Below are 20,856 nucleotides of genomic sequence, written 5' to 3'. Positions count from 1 at the left end.
TTTTATGTCTCCATAAGGTGATTTAAATACTTCAATGATAGTCCGGAAATTAATTAAGCCGTTGAATAAGAGTATCGTCATAGTTTTGACTGGAACATAACACTTGCTGAAAATACCTTTTTACACTAAAAGAGATACGTCTGTGGGCTAATAAATACCAGTATTGCAGCACGGAGTACTACAGTTAAAAAATAATAATTACCCCTCTTTTACAGCTAAATTTTACTTTTATTTTTAACATACATTTCATACAAAAGTATGTTATTAATGGTCTACAAGGAAAATAATTTTAATAACAATTTTTTACTTAACATTAAATATATTTGTTTCATAACAGTACTACATATCTAAATTCAGGCAATTCGAGATAAATTATTTATTATTAAGAAAATAATTACTATAACAATCATTTCTTTTGTGAACCACTGAAAAATTACATGAAATATGCACGAATAAAAATGAGAAACATTTATTTGCAACATCGTTTTAATTGAATCTCTTATTGGGAAGATAATCAGCATTGAAATAGCAATTCAGAAAGAATGTCTGCAAATATCGACAATATTTATATAGCATCTCCGGAAATGGTCATTCAAAGAAATATGTAAAATTAAGCAAGTCAAAGTATGTGCATACCAGACATATGCATAAACACCTACACCGCTTTTGCACAATGAGAACAAACATTGTTATGCGATTAAGCTCAACATCAGCGCAAGGTCAGTCAAACAACACTATAACTAATGTTGGAATAGAAACTCTCTAGTAACCATTGTCTGAAAGAAAGTTTTTAACTGCGTCTTGTGCCTGGCACACAAAAATACTACATAACTCAAGTTGTTCTGCTTCATTGCAAAGCTCGGTTATTTGAAATTTCTTTATTCTCATGCACAACAGGAAAGGTGGAAAGCGCTATGATTTAAACACATGTGCATAATTCGTGCTGTGATCCAAGATTCTTAAACCATGGATATGCCTCTCTTTTGGCGGCAGCCGACCACGGTACATGTTTTTCATGACAGAAGACAAATCCCACAGTGTTTGACAAGCACTCGTCGTTTTGCTATTGATTAAGCTGAGAAACTGCTGATTTTGTTACTGAACTTACTGGCAGTTTATCCAAACAGATCATTATTCCACTATGAGAGGCCCTCACTGAGATAATTACTGAAAGAATCTCTTTCCCCGTTTTTCAGATCATGTAAGTACCACACACAAAAGGCGACAAACCCTGCCATTTCAAATGACTCACACAAATGCTGCCGGGTAACAGCTATGACAACCGCCGATATTTCGATAGGTGACTAGACCGTCATTTTCAATGCACAATGGAAACGAGAGAACAATGTGAGTGGCAACTCAAATCCTCGATGGACGAAGCTACGCGAAGTAGGAATTAAAAGACAGTATATATAGAAAGACAACATGTAACGGAATAGCGTTACTTTTTAATTCATAGTGTGTTGTCGATAGTTGAAACGTTTGAGTGATGTTTCCAGAATGAGATTTTCCCTCTGCAGCGGAGTGTGCGCTGATATGAAACTTCCTGGCAGATTAAAACTGTGTGCCGGACCGAGACTCGAATTCGGGACCTTTGCCTTTCACGAGCAAGTCTTTCGACATGTCGTTCCATGTAGTGAACGCCTTTTCTGTCAGTGAAAGTCCGCAGTAGGCTGACCCAATGGACAGCGCCGATGTAGGATTGGCAGGCATGCTTTATTGTTTCCGTTTTGGGAACTTTTTTGTATGGGACGAAGTATATAGCAGATAAACTGAACAATAAAGAGAAACCTGCTAACTGTACTGGAATGAGGTCACGTATTGGTGAGCACTGTCTTCAAGACATTAAATATTTCTGCTACCATTAGTACAATTCATGGAAGGAATCGATAATTAGCACTTCTGCATTAATAAGTCGTCTCATGCAAATCGTCGCCGTGGATGCAAGACTCATATAGGCTAAAATATTGTGTTCCACCATCTTATTTCAAGAATGTTTCTGAAAGGTAGTCATTATGGAGTCTGGTCTAGGTAATTAGTAAGGGATGTGAAGAATTTGCGGAAGCATTTTTGCACCACATTCTCAACATCACTGCATCTGACAAGGCAAGCTACAGACAAGTTATTTCATTGTTCATGTACAGGAGAGACAGCCTGTGTTAACATAAATTGTATTGAAAGGGGCTTTTGGTTCATTCTATTGACAGTTAAGGCTAACCAGTGCCACCATGTCATTTCGAGTACCTACCATTACTCTGATTAAATTGTGTCTTAAAAGTAATGTGTGCTAAATTATTGTATCATCGTGTGGTTTATTAAAGAAAGAAAGTGGAGATGCAGAACTCTGATGTGTCGCTTTGTTATAATGCTCGCTTAAATTTCACTTGTTTAAATTTACACACTATAAATCTTAATGTATTGCCAGTTTAATGACATTTACTAACTTCATGTGGCTTATGAAAAGTTCGTTAAGTAATGTTTGAAAAGGAAATCGTTTACGATGTTGTTACTTTCATACTGGTACAAAAGTTATAATTATGTTTCTTGAATTACAAATTCATTATCTGTTATAAGTTGAAAGAACACCACTCTCAAGATTCGTCCTTTCAGGACGTGGCGACCGGTATAGGCAATCAGAATTATTGATTGTCGTGAGTAAAACTCTCGAGGTGAGTTAGTGTTGGTTCATGGCTCAGTGGTAAATGCTGTTACTGCGCTTTAGTGGGAAACAGTTACCAGAATAATAATTACAGGTGATAGTGAATCGTGTACTTTTTCTGGGTACAACGCTCGGTTTGTTTGCCAACTGAATGCACCAGAAGTAGTATGACAGCCTAATTAACGTTCAGACGCGGTTAACGTTAGTAAGAAGCTTCATTTATTCTAAAAGTTCTTAAAGTGATAGTGTTATTGTTTTTAGTAGCTCTGACAGAGTTCTAGCAGGGTCACACAGCTTAATAGGCAGGACAAAACATTTGTGATAAAAGATCATAAGATAACATTGCATTTATGAATAGAAAAGAGGGTGTAGGATCTTATAAAGGTCATTGTAAACAACTAGTGCCTCCAAAGATGATCAACATCAGACATTGCTGATAGATAAATATTAATCAACGATATGTTAGAACTTACGCAGCTTTTTATAACATGTGATTTCAATCTACCCGATATTCGCTTCACTGTGGAGGGGGAAAGTGTTGCTGCATTCCCTTCCTCGACGTGCTGGGGAGGAGGAAAGATGATGGTACATTGGAGCATGACATTTATAGGAAGTAAACTTACGCGATCCCCTAAGGTTTGGCAAAGCTGTATCTCCTCAATATCCTTTCTTCCAGGAGTGCTACTCCCGCAAGATCTGCAGGGCGACTTCTGTGAAATTTGAAAGGTAAGACACACTGGTGGAAGTCGCGCTGTGAGGGCGGGTTGTGTGTCGTGCTAGGATAGCTCAGTCGGTAGAGCACTTGCCTGCACAATGCAAAGGTCCAGGTTTTTGAGTCCAGATTCGGCACACATTTTTAATCTGACAGGAAGTTTTAAATCAATGCATACTCTGCCACAGAGTGAAAATTCGTTCTCGAAACACACTGATTGTATCTTCTGGCTATCAGGTGTCACCATGCAACTTTAAGGAGAATTTCATACCTTGGTTTACAGGATTCACGTCATCTCAGACCCTTAATGTTTGTCAGTTAAGATGGTCCACCTTAAAGTTAACTTCCGCCAGAATGGCTACAGAGAGAAACAGATCAGTCGAGCGTTATGCTATCGACTAAGCATGAATCAAGTGAGTGATGAGAATGATGAGGTGGAGCCTAAGTCTAGAGGTTTTCACCTTACGCATGTAGTATATGCTACAGGATTGGTTCTATTCTGAGGAAACAGGGATTCAGTGGTCCCCTTTCAAGGACTATAAAAGATGATTTTGGTTTGCCCGTGAGGACTGCAAGGACATGTGCATAGAGCAAAAGCATCTGGATGTGATGGTGTTTCCAGAGTACCACACACTTGTCACTATGTAATAACTGCAGTCTTTGCTGAAATATGTCATGCATCACTAACTTGGGGTATTTTTCCAAAGAGACAAAAATATGCTGTTAAGCCCCTCTACAAGGAAGGTGATAGGAGCCAACATCATTTTAAAAAAGAACTGAGAAGGTGATGTATTCTAGAAGAGTATCCCAACAAAGCAAAAATAATATCCTCAGTAAATCATAGTTTGTATCTCAGAAGAGTTGCTCCACTGCAAATGTTATTTATACGTTCACTAACCAAATTTTACAAGCATTAAATAAGAAATAGCATCGGTTGGTATTTTTATAACGTATCAAAGGTATTTGACGGTGTCAGTCATGATATTCTCTTGGATAAAGTGAGGTTTTACGGACTGATGGTATAGCCAGCCAGAGTGTGATATCACATCTAAGCAAAAGAATGCAGAAATTTGCACTTAATGATTCGACCAATGCAAGCAGGAGAGATTTGTGAATGGAGAGAAATCTCATACAGGGTTCCAGAACGCCCATTATTAGGTGTACTATTGTTTCTCCCGTCCATTATACAACAACTAAAACTACTCCTTTTGGTTTGCAGATGACACTAGTGCTGTAATAAATCCAAACACACACACATCAACGGAAGAAATGTTAAATAATGTTCTTAAAAGTAGTAAGAGTGGTTTTTTGCAAATGCCCTCACTCTCAATTTCCAGAATGACACAACACATTCAGTTCTACACGTCTATAACCACTTCAGTAATGACAAGTTTAACACATATTGAGCAAATGATAACTAGGGTGGTGGCTTCAGAAATTTTAGCTGTCCATATTGATGAGAATTTAAACTGGAAACAGCGCATTTTGGAACTCCCAAAACAATCACGTTTCCACTTAGAATCACTGCAATTCTTGAGATGAGACAAATCATTACGTTGCAATGATTTTCATATTTTCGTCCACTGATATCACATGGAATAATGATCTGGGGCAAGTCACCTTGGAGAGAGAAAGCTTTCATTGCTCAAAAAGATTCTGCAAGAATAATATTTGGTGCTTACTCTCGATCATATTGTAGATATCTGTTTAAGGAGCTCGGAAATTTGACTAATGTTTCAGGTATATTTATTCTCTTATGAAGTTTGTTCCAAATAAAACACTATAGTTCAAAATGGAATATGATGAACATAATTACAATGTCAGAAGAAGAAAAGAGATTAATTAGTACGCGTGAAGGTTGTCTTTAGCACAAAAAGTGATGCGCAATGCAGCCACCAAAATTTTTCATCGCTTACCCAGTGACATAAACTGTCAGACAGCAAAATTAAATCAGAAAACAGAGTGAATAAGTTTCTCCTTGGTTATGCCTTCTGTTCTGTAGCAGAGTTTCTGTTTTTGTAATGTGTAAAAGTTGAGGGCCAGGTATGTCTAATTCACCTCTGTGTTTAATATAATAAAAAAGTAGAAAATTTAGAAAAAAATTGCAAATGGTCAACATCAAGCTAAAAATTACATATGTAAAACGGCTCGTTCCACACCATAACGAATAACTGCACAAATGATTCTGGGAACATGAAACTAACTAACTACCATGCACAGAACAGCTGAGAGAAGCTGTGATGGCAGAACTTCGCCTTGATACCATTCATACAATGGCATACAGAAACACAGTTTTTTTGCATGCATTTCCCTTTGCTTAGATGGTGGTATTACGGAATCTGTTGAGACGGGAATTTCTGCTTAATTCTACCAGGGATCCTGATACCTCCATAGTCCAACAACAGGGGGACAGAGTTGGCAGCATTTTCTCGCCCATTGTTAGTTAAAGTTTCATCGCGAATAGCGTCTGGTGTTCCTCATTCCATTTATGTTTTGAAAATTAGGAGGTGTTCTTCTCTAGAAACATCGGCGCTTGTCGGCAGCATTACCCAGCAGCAGTCAAATAAGTTACTACTATATTCGATACGTGTGAAGAATATCAGGTTTAACTTTATCAGTTTTTGGCAATCCGAATGTTACCAGACACCATCCCCTCGCTTGGCGGTGTTAGAAGAAGAAGGGCAGCCGTCCATTGGCAGCACCGTAAGCGGGCGGCAGCACCCGGCAAGTGCACGGAGCCACCGACTTCAGATGGCGGCCGTGGAGCTTCTGCGACGTTGGCGGCGCTGGGCGGCGACGCAGCCACGGGAAGAGGGTGGCATAGTAAGCCAGCTCCACCACGCTCAGCAGGCTGCCCCCCAGGCACAGGCCCAGGATGCCCCCGATAGTTGCTGCAGGACAGTGCAGGCAGCATGAGTCAGCCACCAGAGCAAGGGCAAGTTCGCTGTAAAAGCTAGGCAACGGAACAACTCTGAAGAATGGACTCCCACAGGGTTCTGTACTTGCACCAATTCTTTTCAACCTGCATATTGGCTCTGTGGGTCAGTAGCAAGGCAAATACAAGTGCGCTGCAAACTTCTGGGCAGGAAAATCACTAACAGAGTAGTTCTGAAGCATGGATTCCGAGAGCACTCAGCACTTGCAACTATTCTTTGCAACCTGCATACTGACACTGGGGGTCAGTCAGTAGAACAAGTCCAAGTCCACTACAAAATACAGTCATGCTGGAAAGTGCAAGGAGGGGTATCAATAACTTCCACAGGTACAAGAGTAAAAGTACCGAAAAGTCCAGCTTTAAAGCATTAGCTGCTAATTATATAACGAAAACTTACAAAATAGTGGCCAAAAAGAAACAACTTTTGCCACTTCGTTGAAAGATCTCCCCCTGCCCCCAGCCTAGCATGCTGTAAACACCTGGATACTGCATGTGAACATCTAAGCACACCGAGGAAGAGGATCTGATTGAAGTCTATTTATACCAACGAGGCCAGGTAGTGTATTCCTCTCGACAGCGCTTTAGCACAGAAACCAAAACAAACTACTGCCCTTCCTCGTGATTACACTTAGCCAGCTTCTCTCGTCAGATCATCTCTTCTGGACTCCGTGTTGTAGCTGAAAGGCGTCTCAGATTCGCGAGAAGTGGTAGCGGACGTATTTTGCAACGGCAGCGGACTAAGTACGTACTGTTGCACTCTGAATATGTCTTCTTACTCCATAGTGTGTGGTCACCGTAATGACTGAACCTCGCTCCTTAAGATGTCATTTTGCTGCATTAAGGCCAGGCATTCAGTACTCGTGGCTCAACAGAAAATATCAAATGCATGCTGGCAAAATCGGGGAAAACATTTGTAACAAACTGGAATTTGTCAAAATGTGATAAAAATTTAAGTGTTAAGTGAGGATTATCTCGGTAGACAAAATAACAAATGAGGAGGTACTGAACTGAACTGGCGAAAAAAGAAATGTAGGGTACCCCTTGAGTAAAATGGGGGTTGATTGATGGGAGACGTCCAGCGGCATGAAGGAATTGTCAATTTCAGAATAGTCGCCATAATCTTCTTGAGATATTCAGCGACTGTTTAGATAATTAAGACAATTGTCATTTACTGTTCCGTCTCAGTTAACATTTTGGATTAGATTAAATGTTTCGACCAATCTGCATCATCTTCAGATCTACGAAATTGCGTCAGCAACCTGTCTTATCTATTCAGAACGCAGTATTCTGATTTGTGGTTCTGAATAGAGAAAACTGGTTCCTGACACGACTGCTTGGATCTGAAGATGATCGAGAGCGATCAAAACTTGTAATCTAATTAAAAATGTGCAACCGAGACAGAACAACAAATGAGAATTATCTTCATTGTCAATTTGCGAAGGGAAGGAAGTGGTGATGGGGGGGGGGGGGGGGGTAATACCAGAGAGACACCAAGGCTTGAGTGCAGTAAGCAGTTTCAAACGTATGTAGGCTACGGTTGTTCTTTAGAAATGAAGAGGCTTAAACGGAGTAATCTAGCGTGGGGAGCTGCATCAAACCTGGCTTCAGGCTGAAGGCCACAAGAGCAGACAACAACTTTTTACCTGTAATCTGGAGGACACTTGTAAATGCGCCATATAATTCGGTAAGATTTAAAATACAGTGATAATTTAGTAGAGCAGAGACTCGACAATACGATCGTCTGCAGTAAAAAACCTAAAAACCAGCGGTGGCTTACCCTTATTGTCCAATAACAAGAACAAAAGTGTTTACACTACAGGCGACATATTCGTTGCGAGAGAACAGAAACTGTACTGGTACATAGAAGAAATCTCACGTGTTCTTCAGTCTTAGATGCGCGTATTTCGATATAGGACATGTTTCGATCTCTCTAGATCATCTTCTGATCTATGTAGTGCAACCGGTCGTGTCTGTGTCAGAACCTCACTTCAGATGTCATGATCTGGCATAGACATCATAGTTTGCTGAGGCAACTACACAGATCTCCAGATAATCCAGAGAGATCGAAACATATCACATACTAAAAAATGTGTCATTGAAACTGAAGATTAAATGAGAACTGTTTTAAAATGTGAGTTGTGACATTTGTCATAAACAACCTAAATGGCGTTGCGTTTATTTCTTCAAAGCTTTAATTTCACTCCAGTTGTCCAATCCAAATTCTTCAGATATCTATGGAATCCACGCACAAAATCCACGGTATTTTTGAACGGGATCCGATCGTACTGGCATTCGACATCTCCACACCCACTACGGGCAAACCCTGCACCGTACTAAAACCACGTCACCTGGGACGCAACTATGTTGACGACAAAATTCCTGCTCTGTGCGCTCGCATCTGAGTACTCACTAGATAAATGATACTGCTACTCTGTGAAAATGCGTCACACAACGCCATGAAAAAAGGGTTAGCACTTTCCGCTTCTGTAGTGTCCACATAGCGGTCTCCATTGAGAGCAGTCCCAAATCAGAGCAGCTGGGATCGACCGTTGCCTCCAATACTCTCCCAGAACATCACGTCAACATGTAAGCGTTTCTGACTGTAATCCATCTTCCTGACATTTTTGTAGACATTCAAAGCAAATTTCCCCTGCTACGATTTTTCCTACAGCGAAACTGGTCTCTGTAGAAAGTATGTCGGTCTGCAAATGAAGCCAAGTCTCTGTTTCCCGCTGCTCGTCGTTAAACTGGTAACTATTGCGCAGTCCTACTACCAAATGGTACTCAGATGTCTCATCGTGGCGACTGAAACTTACTCTGCCGGCCGGTGTGGCCGAGCAGTTCTAGGCGCTTCAGTCTGGAACCGCGCGACCGCTACGGTCGCAGGTTCGAATCCTGCCTCGGGCATGGATGTGTGTGATGTCCTTAGGTTAGTTAGGTTTAAGTAGTTCTAAGTTCTAGGGGACTGATGAACTGATGTGTTAAGTCCTATAGTGCTCAGAGCCCATTTTTTTGAAACTTACTCTCTTTTGCTCATATTTCATGGGCATGCCCCTGCGTAAGGTGGGACTGACCACTAGATGTCACGAGAAGCGACTGTTTGAACGCCTCAGTAAGAGCTCTAATTTCCCTTATCTTTGGATGGTGATCATTGAGCGACCTGAAAGTTGGTGGTAATAATATATGCTCTACATCCTCGGCGAAGAATGGATTTCGGAATTTAGTGAGCAGCCCCTTCCGCTTAGCGCGCCATCTATCTACAAGTGTGTCCCACTTCAAACTTTCTATGAGATGTGTAGCGCTCTCGCGATGGCTAAATGTACCAGTCACGAATCTTGCCGCTCTTCTTTGGACCTTCTCAATCTCTTGAATCAGACCCAACTGGTGAGGGTCCCATACAGAAGAACAATACTCTAAGACTGGACGAACTAATGTATTGTAAGCTATTTCCTTTGTTGAAGGACTGCATCTCTTCAGGATTCTACCAATAAACCGCAATCTAGAGTTCGCCTTGCCCGTTACTTGTGTAATCTAGTCATTCCATTTGAGATCACTTCCAATAGTCACTCCCAGATACTTGACGGATCTTACAGCTTCCAAAGACTGGGCTTTTATTTTGTACTTGTACATTAATGGGGATTTTCGCCTTGTTATACGCAGTAGATTACACTTACTAATATTGAGAGATAACTGCCAGTCATTACACCACGCATTTATTTTCTGCAAATTCTCATTGATCTGTTCACAACTTTCGTGTGATACTACTTTCCTGTAGACTACAGCACCATCGGCAAACAGTCTAATGTCGCTGTCAATACCATCAACCAGATCGTTTATGTAAATCGTAAAAAGCAGCGGACCTATTACACTGCCCTGGGGCACACCTGAAGTTACGCTTGTTTCTGTTGAAGTCACCCCATTCAGGACGACATACTGCTCCCTGTCTGTTAGAAAACTATCTATCGAACCGCATATGTCATCAGATAGGCCATGAGCGCGCATTTTTTGGAGCAAGTGACAGTGCAGAACTGAGTCGAACGCCTTTCGAAAGTCGAGAAATACGGCATCAACCTGGGAGCCGGTATTTAGAGCCTGTTGTATATCATGCACAAAGAGGGCCAGCTGTGTCTCGCATGACTACTGTATCCTAAAACAGTGCTGGTTTCTGCAGATGAGCTTCTCAGAGTCTACAAAGGTCATTATGTCTGAACACAGAATATGTTCCATGATTCTTCAACAAATCGATGTCAGTGAAATTGGTCGGCAATTTCTATCCTTTTTATAGATTGCTACGACCTGGACCTTCTTCCAGTTCCATGGAACTTTCCGCTGTTCCAATGATCTCTGACAGATGATGGATAGTGAACTTAACTCAGAAGTAACCAAGTGCTGAGTAGTTGCCATCTTTAGGAAAGTTTCCTGATTACTTGGACTTGTGAGTTACTTTGGTCTGGGAAAAGTTATCGGATCCAGGGTCATTTATCTTGCAAGATTTTTCGTTAGGTTTATTAGTAAGTTCAAAAAACTATGTTTTTTAAAGCTTATTTAAATTGTTGGGTTTCAAACTATCGAAACTGTAATGTCTAAATCTGTGGGCTTGTGACGTCGAGAGACGGTTGTCATCCTATTTTCTCGTTTTCGCACTCCTAGATGACACTTTCGAACGATCAGCTGATGGAGAATTATTTACTGACTTCACTATCATCAACGAGTAGGAAACTTTACACGAATTCAGAGTCAAATCACAAATAAATCCACAACAGTGTATACGAAACGCTTAATTAAAATGAAACTGTAAGAAGAGTGCTAAACGACCTGACACATGTGTAACATGCATGAATTACATTTCTGCCTTGTGAAAGTCGCAGCAAAACATCAGTACACTCAATAATTGTAAAACCTGTCATCCAAGTTCAGCAATTCTAAAGTTTTACCGGCTCGTTGAGGCGAGGCTGCGAAGTTGCGCTGTAGTTTGGATCCTGTGTCTCGCTGTATAAGCACCCGTAACTAGACTGAAAATACATTTAATAGGTCCGAGGAAGACAAGGGCAGTAACGCATCTAATAGGTCATTAAGATATCCCATGCTACTGAAAGAAACCTTCGTCTGATATGAAATGAGAATATCATTTTATGCAAGTAGACACAGTGCAAGAGCATGTATGAAGTACAGATCGGAACGTGTGCATCTAGAAGTGGTTACCAACCTTTCTTACACCTGCAATCACATATTACATAGTAATAGTACCCCCCATCCGCCTACACCACTCCCACCCCTCAACCAATTCCCCAGCATCATCAACTTTAACACCTAACTAAACTTTTGAATAAAAAATAAATTTGTCTGAAAACCTGTGTTTTTAAAATAATGAAAGATAAATGATATTTACTTTTGTGTATGTGTGTGTGTGTGTGTGTGTGTGTGTGTGTGTGTGTGTGTGTTTGTTTGTATACTGTAATGACTGGTGAAGCAATTCCCGGTGAATAGCGAGTGCTACCCACAGCTCAGTCACGAAAGCTAACATCCACAGTGAGGATAGACACTTGTCACAAAATGCGCATCTCTGCACTACTCCTCTCCCTAGCGACACTTGCTTCACCGACACCATGCATCCCCATTTAAAATCCAACTAGTTAAAATGTTTGCACTGCAGTTACTGTTTCTAAATCACTTGATTGCTGGACTCATACTTCTGAAGTGGCAGACATTGCAAGACTTCAGGCTAGTAACGCTTTGTGTCTGACTACTCTAACAACAACGACAATATGACAATAACTATGTGTACAACAGTATACTGTTAGTTCATATACACTATGTGATCAAAAGCATCTGGACAAATGGCGGAAAATGACTTACAAGATCGTGGCACCCTCCATCGGTAATGGTGGAATTCGATATGGTGTTGGCCCACCTTTAACCCTGATGCCAGCTTCCACTCTCGCAGGCATGCGTTCAGTCAGGTGCTGGAGGGTTTCTTAGGGAATGGCAGCCCATTCTTCACGGAGTGCTGCACTGAGGAAAGATATCAATGTCGGCCGGTGAGGCCTGTCACGAAGTCGGCGTTCCAAAACATCCCAAAGGTCTTCTAAATGATTCAGGTCAGGACTCTGTGTAGGCCAGTCCATTACAGGGTTGTTGTTGCCGTGTAACCACTCCGCCACAGGCCGTGCATTATGAACAAGTGCTCGATCGTCTTGAAAGATGCAGTCGCCATCCCCGAATTGATCTTCAACAGTGGGAAGCAAGAAGGTGCTTAAAACATCAATGTAGGCCTGTACTGTGATAGTGCCACGTAAAAAACAAGGGGTGCAAGCCCTATCCATGAAAAACACGAGCACTCCATAATACATCCGCCTCCGTATTTTACTGTTGGCACTGCACACGTTGGTAGATGACGTTCACCGGGCATGCGCCATACCCACACCCTGCCATCGGACGCCACATTGTGTACCGTGATTCGTCACTCCACACAACGTTTCTCCACTGTTCAATCGTCCAATGTTTACGCTTCCTACACCAAGCGAGGCGTCGTTTATCATTTACCGGCGTGATGTGTGGCTTATGAGCAGCCGCTCGACAGTGAAATCCAAGTTTTCTCACCTCCCGCCTAACTATCATAGTGCTTGCAGTGGATCCTGATGCAGTTTGGAATTCCTGTGTGATGGTCTGGATAGAGGTCTGCCTGTTACACATTACGACCGTCTTCAACTGTCGGTGGTCTCTGTCAGTCAACAGACGAAGTCAGCCAGTACGCTTTTGTGCTGTACGTGTCCCTTCACGTTTCCATTTCACTATCACATCGGAAACAGTGCACCTAGGGATGTTTAGGAGTGTGGAAATCTCGCGTGCAGACGTATGACACAACGGACACCCAGTCACCTGACCACGTTCGAAGTCCTTGAGTTCCGCAGAGCGCCCCATTCTGCTCTCCCACGATGTCTAATGACTACTGAGATCACTGATACGTAGCACCTGGCAGTAAGCGGCAGCACAATGCACTTAATATGAAAAGCGTAAGTTTTTGTGGGTGTCCGGATACTTTTGATCACACAGTGTACATATTTCCAAGTAAGTAATGAAGCAACTTCTCGTATATTGCAGGAACTATCTACAACTTGCGGAAGATATTTTCGTGAGATATTCAATGTTTGTTGCGTATTTTTTACTTTTACTTTCATAGAGCTACAGTTCCAAGTACAAAGGACGTGCGTAATCGGTGATCTATGTGAGGTACCTGTGACCTCCACTGCATGGTGTCATGCGTTAATGATAGTAACTGAGGAAAAAGAATTATTGATAACTCCTACAATCATTATTAAAGTATTCCAAAATTGTGATAATGGTAATGATGTTTTAAAAGTAATTAAGTTTCATAACTGAAACACAATCACACGCTTTTGGATTGTTACCCCTTAGAAAATTTCATCTTACCCCTCAGGGGGTAGATCAACATATCTGGCTCTTATAGTTAAATGACCATCGAATAAAACCAATGGAAACAAGGGCACGCTAAATAGATCTATAGAAGAAATTCATTGTCACACAAACATTGCTTCAACACATAGCGAAGTGTGAGAGGCACTTACCAAGCAGATTGTCCCACGTCATGTAGACAGTCCTCTGATACTTGATGCAGGTGATGTCACCAAAGTAAGCATTTAGGACAGTGAGGTTTGGAGACGTCTGGCCTTTCCTAAGGTTGAAAAAAACACAAAACACTGTTACAACTGAAAACAAAAAGCGAGGAAGAAGCCACTCAAAGTGCTATTCCGTGGTACGAGTAGAAACAACATACCGACCATGAAAATGCCAGCACATAATGACTCTATTTCTACATCCACAGCTACACTGTAAGACGTCGTGGTCTCCTGACCTTCATTGCTTACATATTCCACCCTCACAGTCATATTCCACACATCAAGATGCTTTATTAGAACCCAAACTCGATAAGATAAAGTCAATGTTGTATGAATTCATGCAAACGATATGCAAATAACAAGTAAGCGCACCGTGGTTGAAATACTCGCTGGCATACACACGCACATTCAAAACACGACGGTCACAAGAGCTTTTAGTTTGGGAGAGGCAGACCGCACGCCAGCAGGCTAGTCAATTCGAAAGACGGGTCGGCCTGTCTGCGTCGGCCAGTGACCGCCCGTAGAGCAGACAGCGTTTGCCCGAGTGAAAGAAAGAATGACCCCGTGTTCGGCTTTAAAGCATATTCCGCTACATTGTGTGGGAGCGCCCAGCCTACGCGTTCTTTACAAACATAGCACGCAGTTTCAGAGGTTTTCACAGGAAGACAGCAAACGCCAAACGCCGATGCTACAGATTTCGGGATTGGTCGCCTTAAACGAAACGCCATTCTCCCATTATAGAAGAGAAATGCTGATTGGCAGACGATATTCCTGACGCCTTGAGCTGAAGGAGTAATGGAAGAGACCGAAAGATACGCCCCTTCACGTCTGGCGTGGAGAGGGGCCGTTCCCTTGTCGCTCTTGGAGCGAGAACACGTAACAAGAGAGTGTGCGCTTGTACATGTAGTCAAAGAGTGAGGAACAAGTCTCTCCTCAGTACTTCACTGGGAGAACACCTCTGTCGACAGCGAATCAGAGTGCAACTCTATATTGAGTCCTTGTGATTAAGCGTTGTTCACTGTGTTGGCCGCCACACTTATTGTGTGGTGTGAACGGACAGAATTACAGTTAAATGCTTGTGCACTGAAAAAATATGATCAGCGTATCAATAAAATAGAACTTAAAAACAAAGATCAGTTGAATAGCTTCGAACAGAGTTGATACAAACTATCGAAGAAAAGATCGAGACCGATTACACCTTTGGCGAAACAACTGACATGTCAAGCATTAATTCAGTACACGAATACGCGCCGTCTAAGAAAGTTCAAGTAGAACCAAGGCTAGACGTAACACTCGCTCATAAATCGAAACAGAAAACCCCGATTAAAGTAATACATGACATACCACAGGACCAGGCGCCCAGGACCAGGCACAGTATCTAGAAAAACGGAACACATACATTCAGCCGATACCAATCGAAAGACAGGCAACTGAACCAGTAAATCCAATGACAGAACATAATAGCAGCACAGGTACTATACCGCGAACGACGAGAGTAGAAACACACGAAGAACACTTGCGTTCACCAATGATACGATGTGAAGCGGATGTGAGTCAGGAAAATGAAAATAGGCAGACAGGCAGTAGATTACCAGAGAATAAACACGACGACACAAGCAGTGGCAGATTATTTAAGTCCATAAATCAGCCGGATTTATGAGTAGATATGATAGAGACCACTTCCTTACAGTTAGAAAATTTCAACATTTCAAGGAAGAAGGCGGTAGCTTGCATGCACGCATATTCATCGATCAGTTTCAAGAAGGCTTACCAAACCACTGGAGCGTAGCTCACAAACTTGACTTCATTTGTGCACACATGTCAGGGACAGTAGCAGAGGTGATGCAAAAGATCGCGGCTACCTGTACGTCTTACCTACAGTTCAGAACAGCATTTCTCGAAAGATATTGGTCTAAAGAGGCGCAAAACAAAATTAAATACGAGTTACTTCAGATGACACCATATAAAAACTCAGGAGAGAAAAGCGTGGTAAAATTCTTTGATACAATGGACAAAAAGAATCAATGCCTAGACAAACCATACAGTAACGGAGAGCTGATACGTCTATGTAGAATGAAATTACCGGTAAAGTATCAACAGGCGACAGTAGGAAAAAAATGAAAATACCGAAGAATTCAAAGAGGTTTTAAGGGAACTTGAATTTATGTTTAAAGAAGACGAGGTGAAAGAAAAAAGAAAGGAAAAGGAACAGCAAAATGAGAGGACTAGGAACGAAAATTCCAGTAGTATTAATCGTAATCCTAACACCAATAATTTCAGGCAATTTAACAGATAAGGACAGTGGTACAATGGAGACAATTGGCATAGAAACCATAACCAGAATAATTGGTACCGAAATAGGAACGGTAACGGACACTCATACAGTGGCGGATGTGGGTTTAGGAATCAAAATGCCAACGGTCAAGGGTACTTTGAAGGAGGTCACGATGTTAGAAACAGCAACTGGCGAGACCAGGGCGTGAATAATTACCGAGGAAATTATGGTCCACAGAGACAAGAACAACACGGCAAAGGGAAACCAGAAGTAGAAATTAGGCCACCAAATCCTGAAAAACGTAAAGATTGACGGGAAAATCCGGAAGAGGTTAGGTAAACTGATGTCCATTCATTAAAACAATCAAAAAAAGGACATTATGTTTTGGAAGTAGCTAGATCAAAATTAGAAAAAACTGAAAATAGCCAAAATTCAGACAAACAGGGACTTACGAAAATCAAAAAAGAGTCAGCACCAGATACACTTGAATTACGCTACATAGCCTGGGAAAACAGCATAGAATGGGAAAATTCTGAAAGCGAGGATGAACTGCCACCACTTCCGCGTATTAAAGAATTAAGCGATGAAGAATTGTTAACCGGACTGAGCAATATATTTGACGAGAAGCAAGTAAATGAACGCGATAAAACAGAGCAGAGTATCCTAGATAAAAACAAAACACAGATGCCACAAACACAAAAGACGTATAATGTATACAACATGGGTGACTGTGAGGAGATAGAGTACATTCGAGAATGTTTGGAAATGAAGGAGAGACGGCAGCTCGAAAACAGACGAAAAGAGGAAGATAGGTCGCAAACGGTTTTGCTCACGGAGTTAACACCAAAGCACACACAAACACAAAGGGAAGGTACAATTATCCACTGGTTAAGCTATGAATCTATAGCAGTGGATTTGATGCAAGAAAAGGAAATCGTAACATCCACAATTATGCAACTCATATTAAAGATAAACATTGGTGAAATCACGACACAAGCAGTCATAGATAGTGGAAGTCAAGTGACGGCTATATCAGAAAGCCTATTTGAAAGGTGCAATAGAGAGAAAGAATTACCGATTTTAAGGACAAAAAGGATAAGAGTTTTTGGAGCCTTAGGAAAAAATGCAACCGAGGTGAAATACGAAACACGTCTTTCATTCAATTGCCAAGGTTACGAGTTTGAAAACAATTTTATAATCGTACCAAAACTAACGGCTGATATGATAATCGGTGTAGATTTCATTAATGAGCGTAAGGTTCACATTTGCATACCACAAGGCTTCGTAACAATAGATGAAGTAATACTATATTTTATTCAAACTTTGAACGATGAAAAACAATAATGAAAAGTAAAGCAATCGCATTTAAGTCAAGAAGGGAATGAAATAGAGGAGGAGAGACACCCTAGATATAAGTTTGAGGAAAACCTTGACCCACTCCCACCAGAAATAATAGAAGAAATTCATCAAGAGATTAGTAAGAAGATAGAAGAAATAGATGATATTTCGCTCCAAGATAAAAATAATTTAGAAGCCATATTGAGATCACATGTGGAGGTATTTGCACCAGAGACAGGTAGCATTAAAGATTTTCAATACAAATTTGAGGTCAAAGATCATAAACCCTTTTATGTTCCACCTTATTCCATAACATGTAGTTATCGAGAGCAAGTATTTCTTGAAATCAGAAAAATGTTGGATGATAACAAAATTGAACGCGCCAAGTCACCATATAATTCACCCTTACACGTCGTAAGTAAGAAGGATGGGAGCATACTTTGGTACTCGATTCAAGACAAATAAATACAATTATAATTTCGGAAACAGATAGACCAGAGAAATTGGAAGAGTTGATCCAGAAGTTTCACGGAGTACAGATTTTTTCATCCATCGATTTGAGTTCAAGTTTTTGGCAAATAGAATTGGAGCGTTCATGTCGAAAATACACAGCCTGTATTGTCTTTGCCGGCCGTTGTAGCCGAGCGGTTCTAGGCGCTTCAGTCCGGAACCGCGCTGCTGCTACGGTCGCAGGTTCGAATCCTGCCTCGGGCATGGATGTGTGTGACGTCCTTAGGTTAGTTAGGTTTAATTAGTTCTAAGTCTAGGGGACTGATGACCTCAGATGTTAAGTCCCATAGTGCTTAGAGCCATTTTTTTGTATTGTCTTTCGTCGTTGCTACCAATTCAAACGTTTACCGTTTGGCCTCAAAATTTCGCTAGCTGCCTTTATTCGCAGTCTGAATACTATACTGAATCTCGACATACTTCAGAAAATTACTTGCTATGTGGACGACATTCTTGTGGCGGAGGCAACTTGGGCAGAACATAATTATAAACTGGATAATTTCCTACAAATTATGAAAAAACATGGGGTCACCGTCAACATTACTAAATCGCATTTTGGAAAATCAGAAATTAAATTTTTAGGACATAAAATATCTGTAAAAGGTATAACGCCAGACGAGAAGAAGATAGACGCTATTCGTAATATTCCTATTCCCTACAACAAGAAAAGTCTAAGGGGATTCTTGAGGTTGATAAATTTTTACAAAAAATTTACATGGATAGACACACTTGAAGCACCTAGACTGTGTGCACTGACAGGAAAAAACATACCCTGGATATGGGATAAACAAGCAGATGAAGAATTTCATAAGCTGAAGGAGGCATTGCATAATGCTCCAATTTTATCACACCCAGATCTAAGTCAGGGGTTCTGTCTAGTAACTGATACTGCAAAGACCGGGCTAGGGGCGGTACTATTTCAACAAATTGAGGAAAACAGTAAGAAAATATATAAAACAATAGCCTTTGTAAGCAGAGTACTATCGAAAGCACAAAAGAATTATTCTATAACAGAATTAGAAGCTCTAGCCATAATATGGGCATTTCAAAATATCGATATTTTCAGTTTGGCAGAAAAACACGAGTATACACAGACCATAAAGCATTAGAGTCTTTAATCTCCTCCAAATTAATCCTCGGACGTTTGGCAAGATGGATGCAAGTACTGCAGGAGTATGACTTTTCAATCACATACATACCAGGACCTGAAAATATTCTGGCCGATGCATTATCTCGTTCACCACAGAGAATGGCAGAGGACCAGAAAATCAACATTGAGGATGAAGAACGGAACATCCATTATCTAAAAAACGTACCATTCGAAAATTTTATCACAAATGCTTTAAAAATTTATCTGACGAACAAAACAAAGACCAGATCCTCCTCAAGATTAAACACCAACTTACCCATAAAACCAACACAGAAGTTAGAAAAAATTACATAGTAAAAGATAATATCCTATTTTTCAAACCTAATAATGATACTGCACAATGGTTACCATGCATACATGACGAAGTTATTAATAAATGCATTTGGTATACCGACGTTAGCAGTGGACATTTTGGACCCAAGAAATGCTATCTAAAAATGAAACAAACAGTACACTTACCAGATATGGAGCGACATATACGACGCGTTCTTAAAAGCTGTAAAAAAATGCATACAGTTAAAACATGTGACATATCAGACCATACCCCCAATTTTCCAATTATCCCTGATAAATTAAGACAGATTGCTGCAACCGATATTCACGCTCCAATTCCACGAACAAGGGAAGGCTTCACCTACCTATTTGTTGTAATTGAACTAACATCAAAATACACTACACTTACACCCTTAAAGAAAGCCACTGGATTTACAATTAGTAAAGCACTTCAAAAGGACTTTATACAACAAGTTGGGAGAGTGAAAAGAATAATCTCAGATAATGGGTCCCAATACAGATCAGTGCATTGGAAAAACACATTAGACAAATTAAAAATCAAACCCAACTTTATTTCCAAACATAAACCAAGTGTAAAACCGGACGAAAGTACCATGAAAGATTTGGGAACACTTTGTAGACTATTTTGTAGAAAGAACCACTGTACTTGGGACCTACATCTACGAGACTTCCAAGAAGTAATTAATGAGACAGCACGTAGAACCACGACTTATCCACGAATTACAGTATTAAAGAATATAGATCCACCAGAAAAAATAAAAGAAATCATTAAATTTCCAGTTATTCCCTGAAAGCAACATAGACAAATCGTCGCTTCTGCCCTACAAAACATTCGCTCAGCAGCAATGAGGCGTAAAATCACTCAAGACAAATCTGCCACAAAGAAACGCTTCACATTGGGCCAAACTGTATTCGTGAAAACTCATTACCTTTCACATAAGAGTGAAAATAAATGCAGAAAATTTTTTGCAATCTATAAAGGGCTAATGATAATTTCCAAGATCGCTCACGAAGATCCCGTAGAGATATCGAACCCAAAAACAAGTAAAAGTATTGGCATCTGCCACGTGAGCCACCTAAAAGAATGTGAATTAAAGAAATGGTAAAAGAAAAGAAAAGGAAAGAGACTGAGGGGCAATCGCAAATCGTGTACTAACCACTAAATCAAAAAATAAATTAAGAATCAACAAAATAACACATGAATTGAAAGAAAAAGAGACACAATACACACCTAACCATCTCTTGTAGTATCAAGTACACTACAACATGCACACGAACAATAAATGGTACACAACAATTAAAAGAATGAAGAAGTGATAGGCTACAAAAATGATAGATATATGCTTTAA

The 20,856-nt window shown here is 40.6% G+C and overlaps 1 protein-coding gene across 1 annotated transcript in view; it reads right to left on the bottom strand.

The window, feature by feature from the left end:
• Positions 1-6,038: 6,038 nt before the first annotated feature.
• LOC126092724 (pickpocket protein 28-like) overlaps positions 6,039-20,856 on the bottom strand; it is a 94,838-nt gene continuing 80,020 nt past the window's right edge. The window contains exons 10-11 of the mRNA XM_049908448.1: positions 13,893-13,999; positions 6,039-6,262 (exon numbers count right to left, since the gene is read on the bottom strand). Coding sequence (XP_049764405.1) covers positions 6,039-6,262; positions 13,893-13,999 — 331 coding nt within the window. The remainder of the gene's footprint in view (positions 6,263-13,892; positions 14,000-20,856) is intronic.

Source organism: Schistocerca cancellata, chromosome 7 (genome assembly GCF_023864275.1).
Source record: "Schistocerca cancellata isolate TAMUIC-IGC-003103 chromosome 7, iqSchCanc2.1, whole genome shotgun sequence".
NCBI lineage: Eukaryota > Metazoa > Arthropoda > Insecta > Orthoptera > Acrididae > Schistocerca > Schistocerca cancellata.
This window is presented reverse-complemented; position numbering and strand designations above follow the sequence as displayed.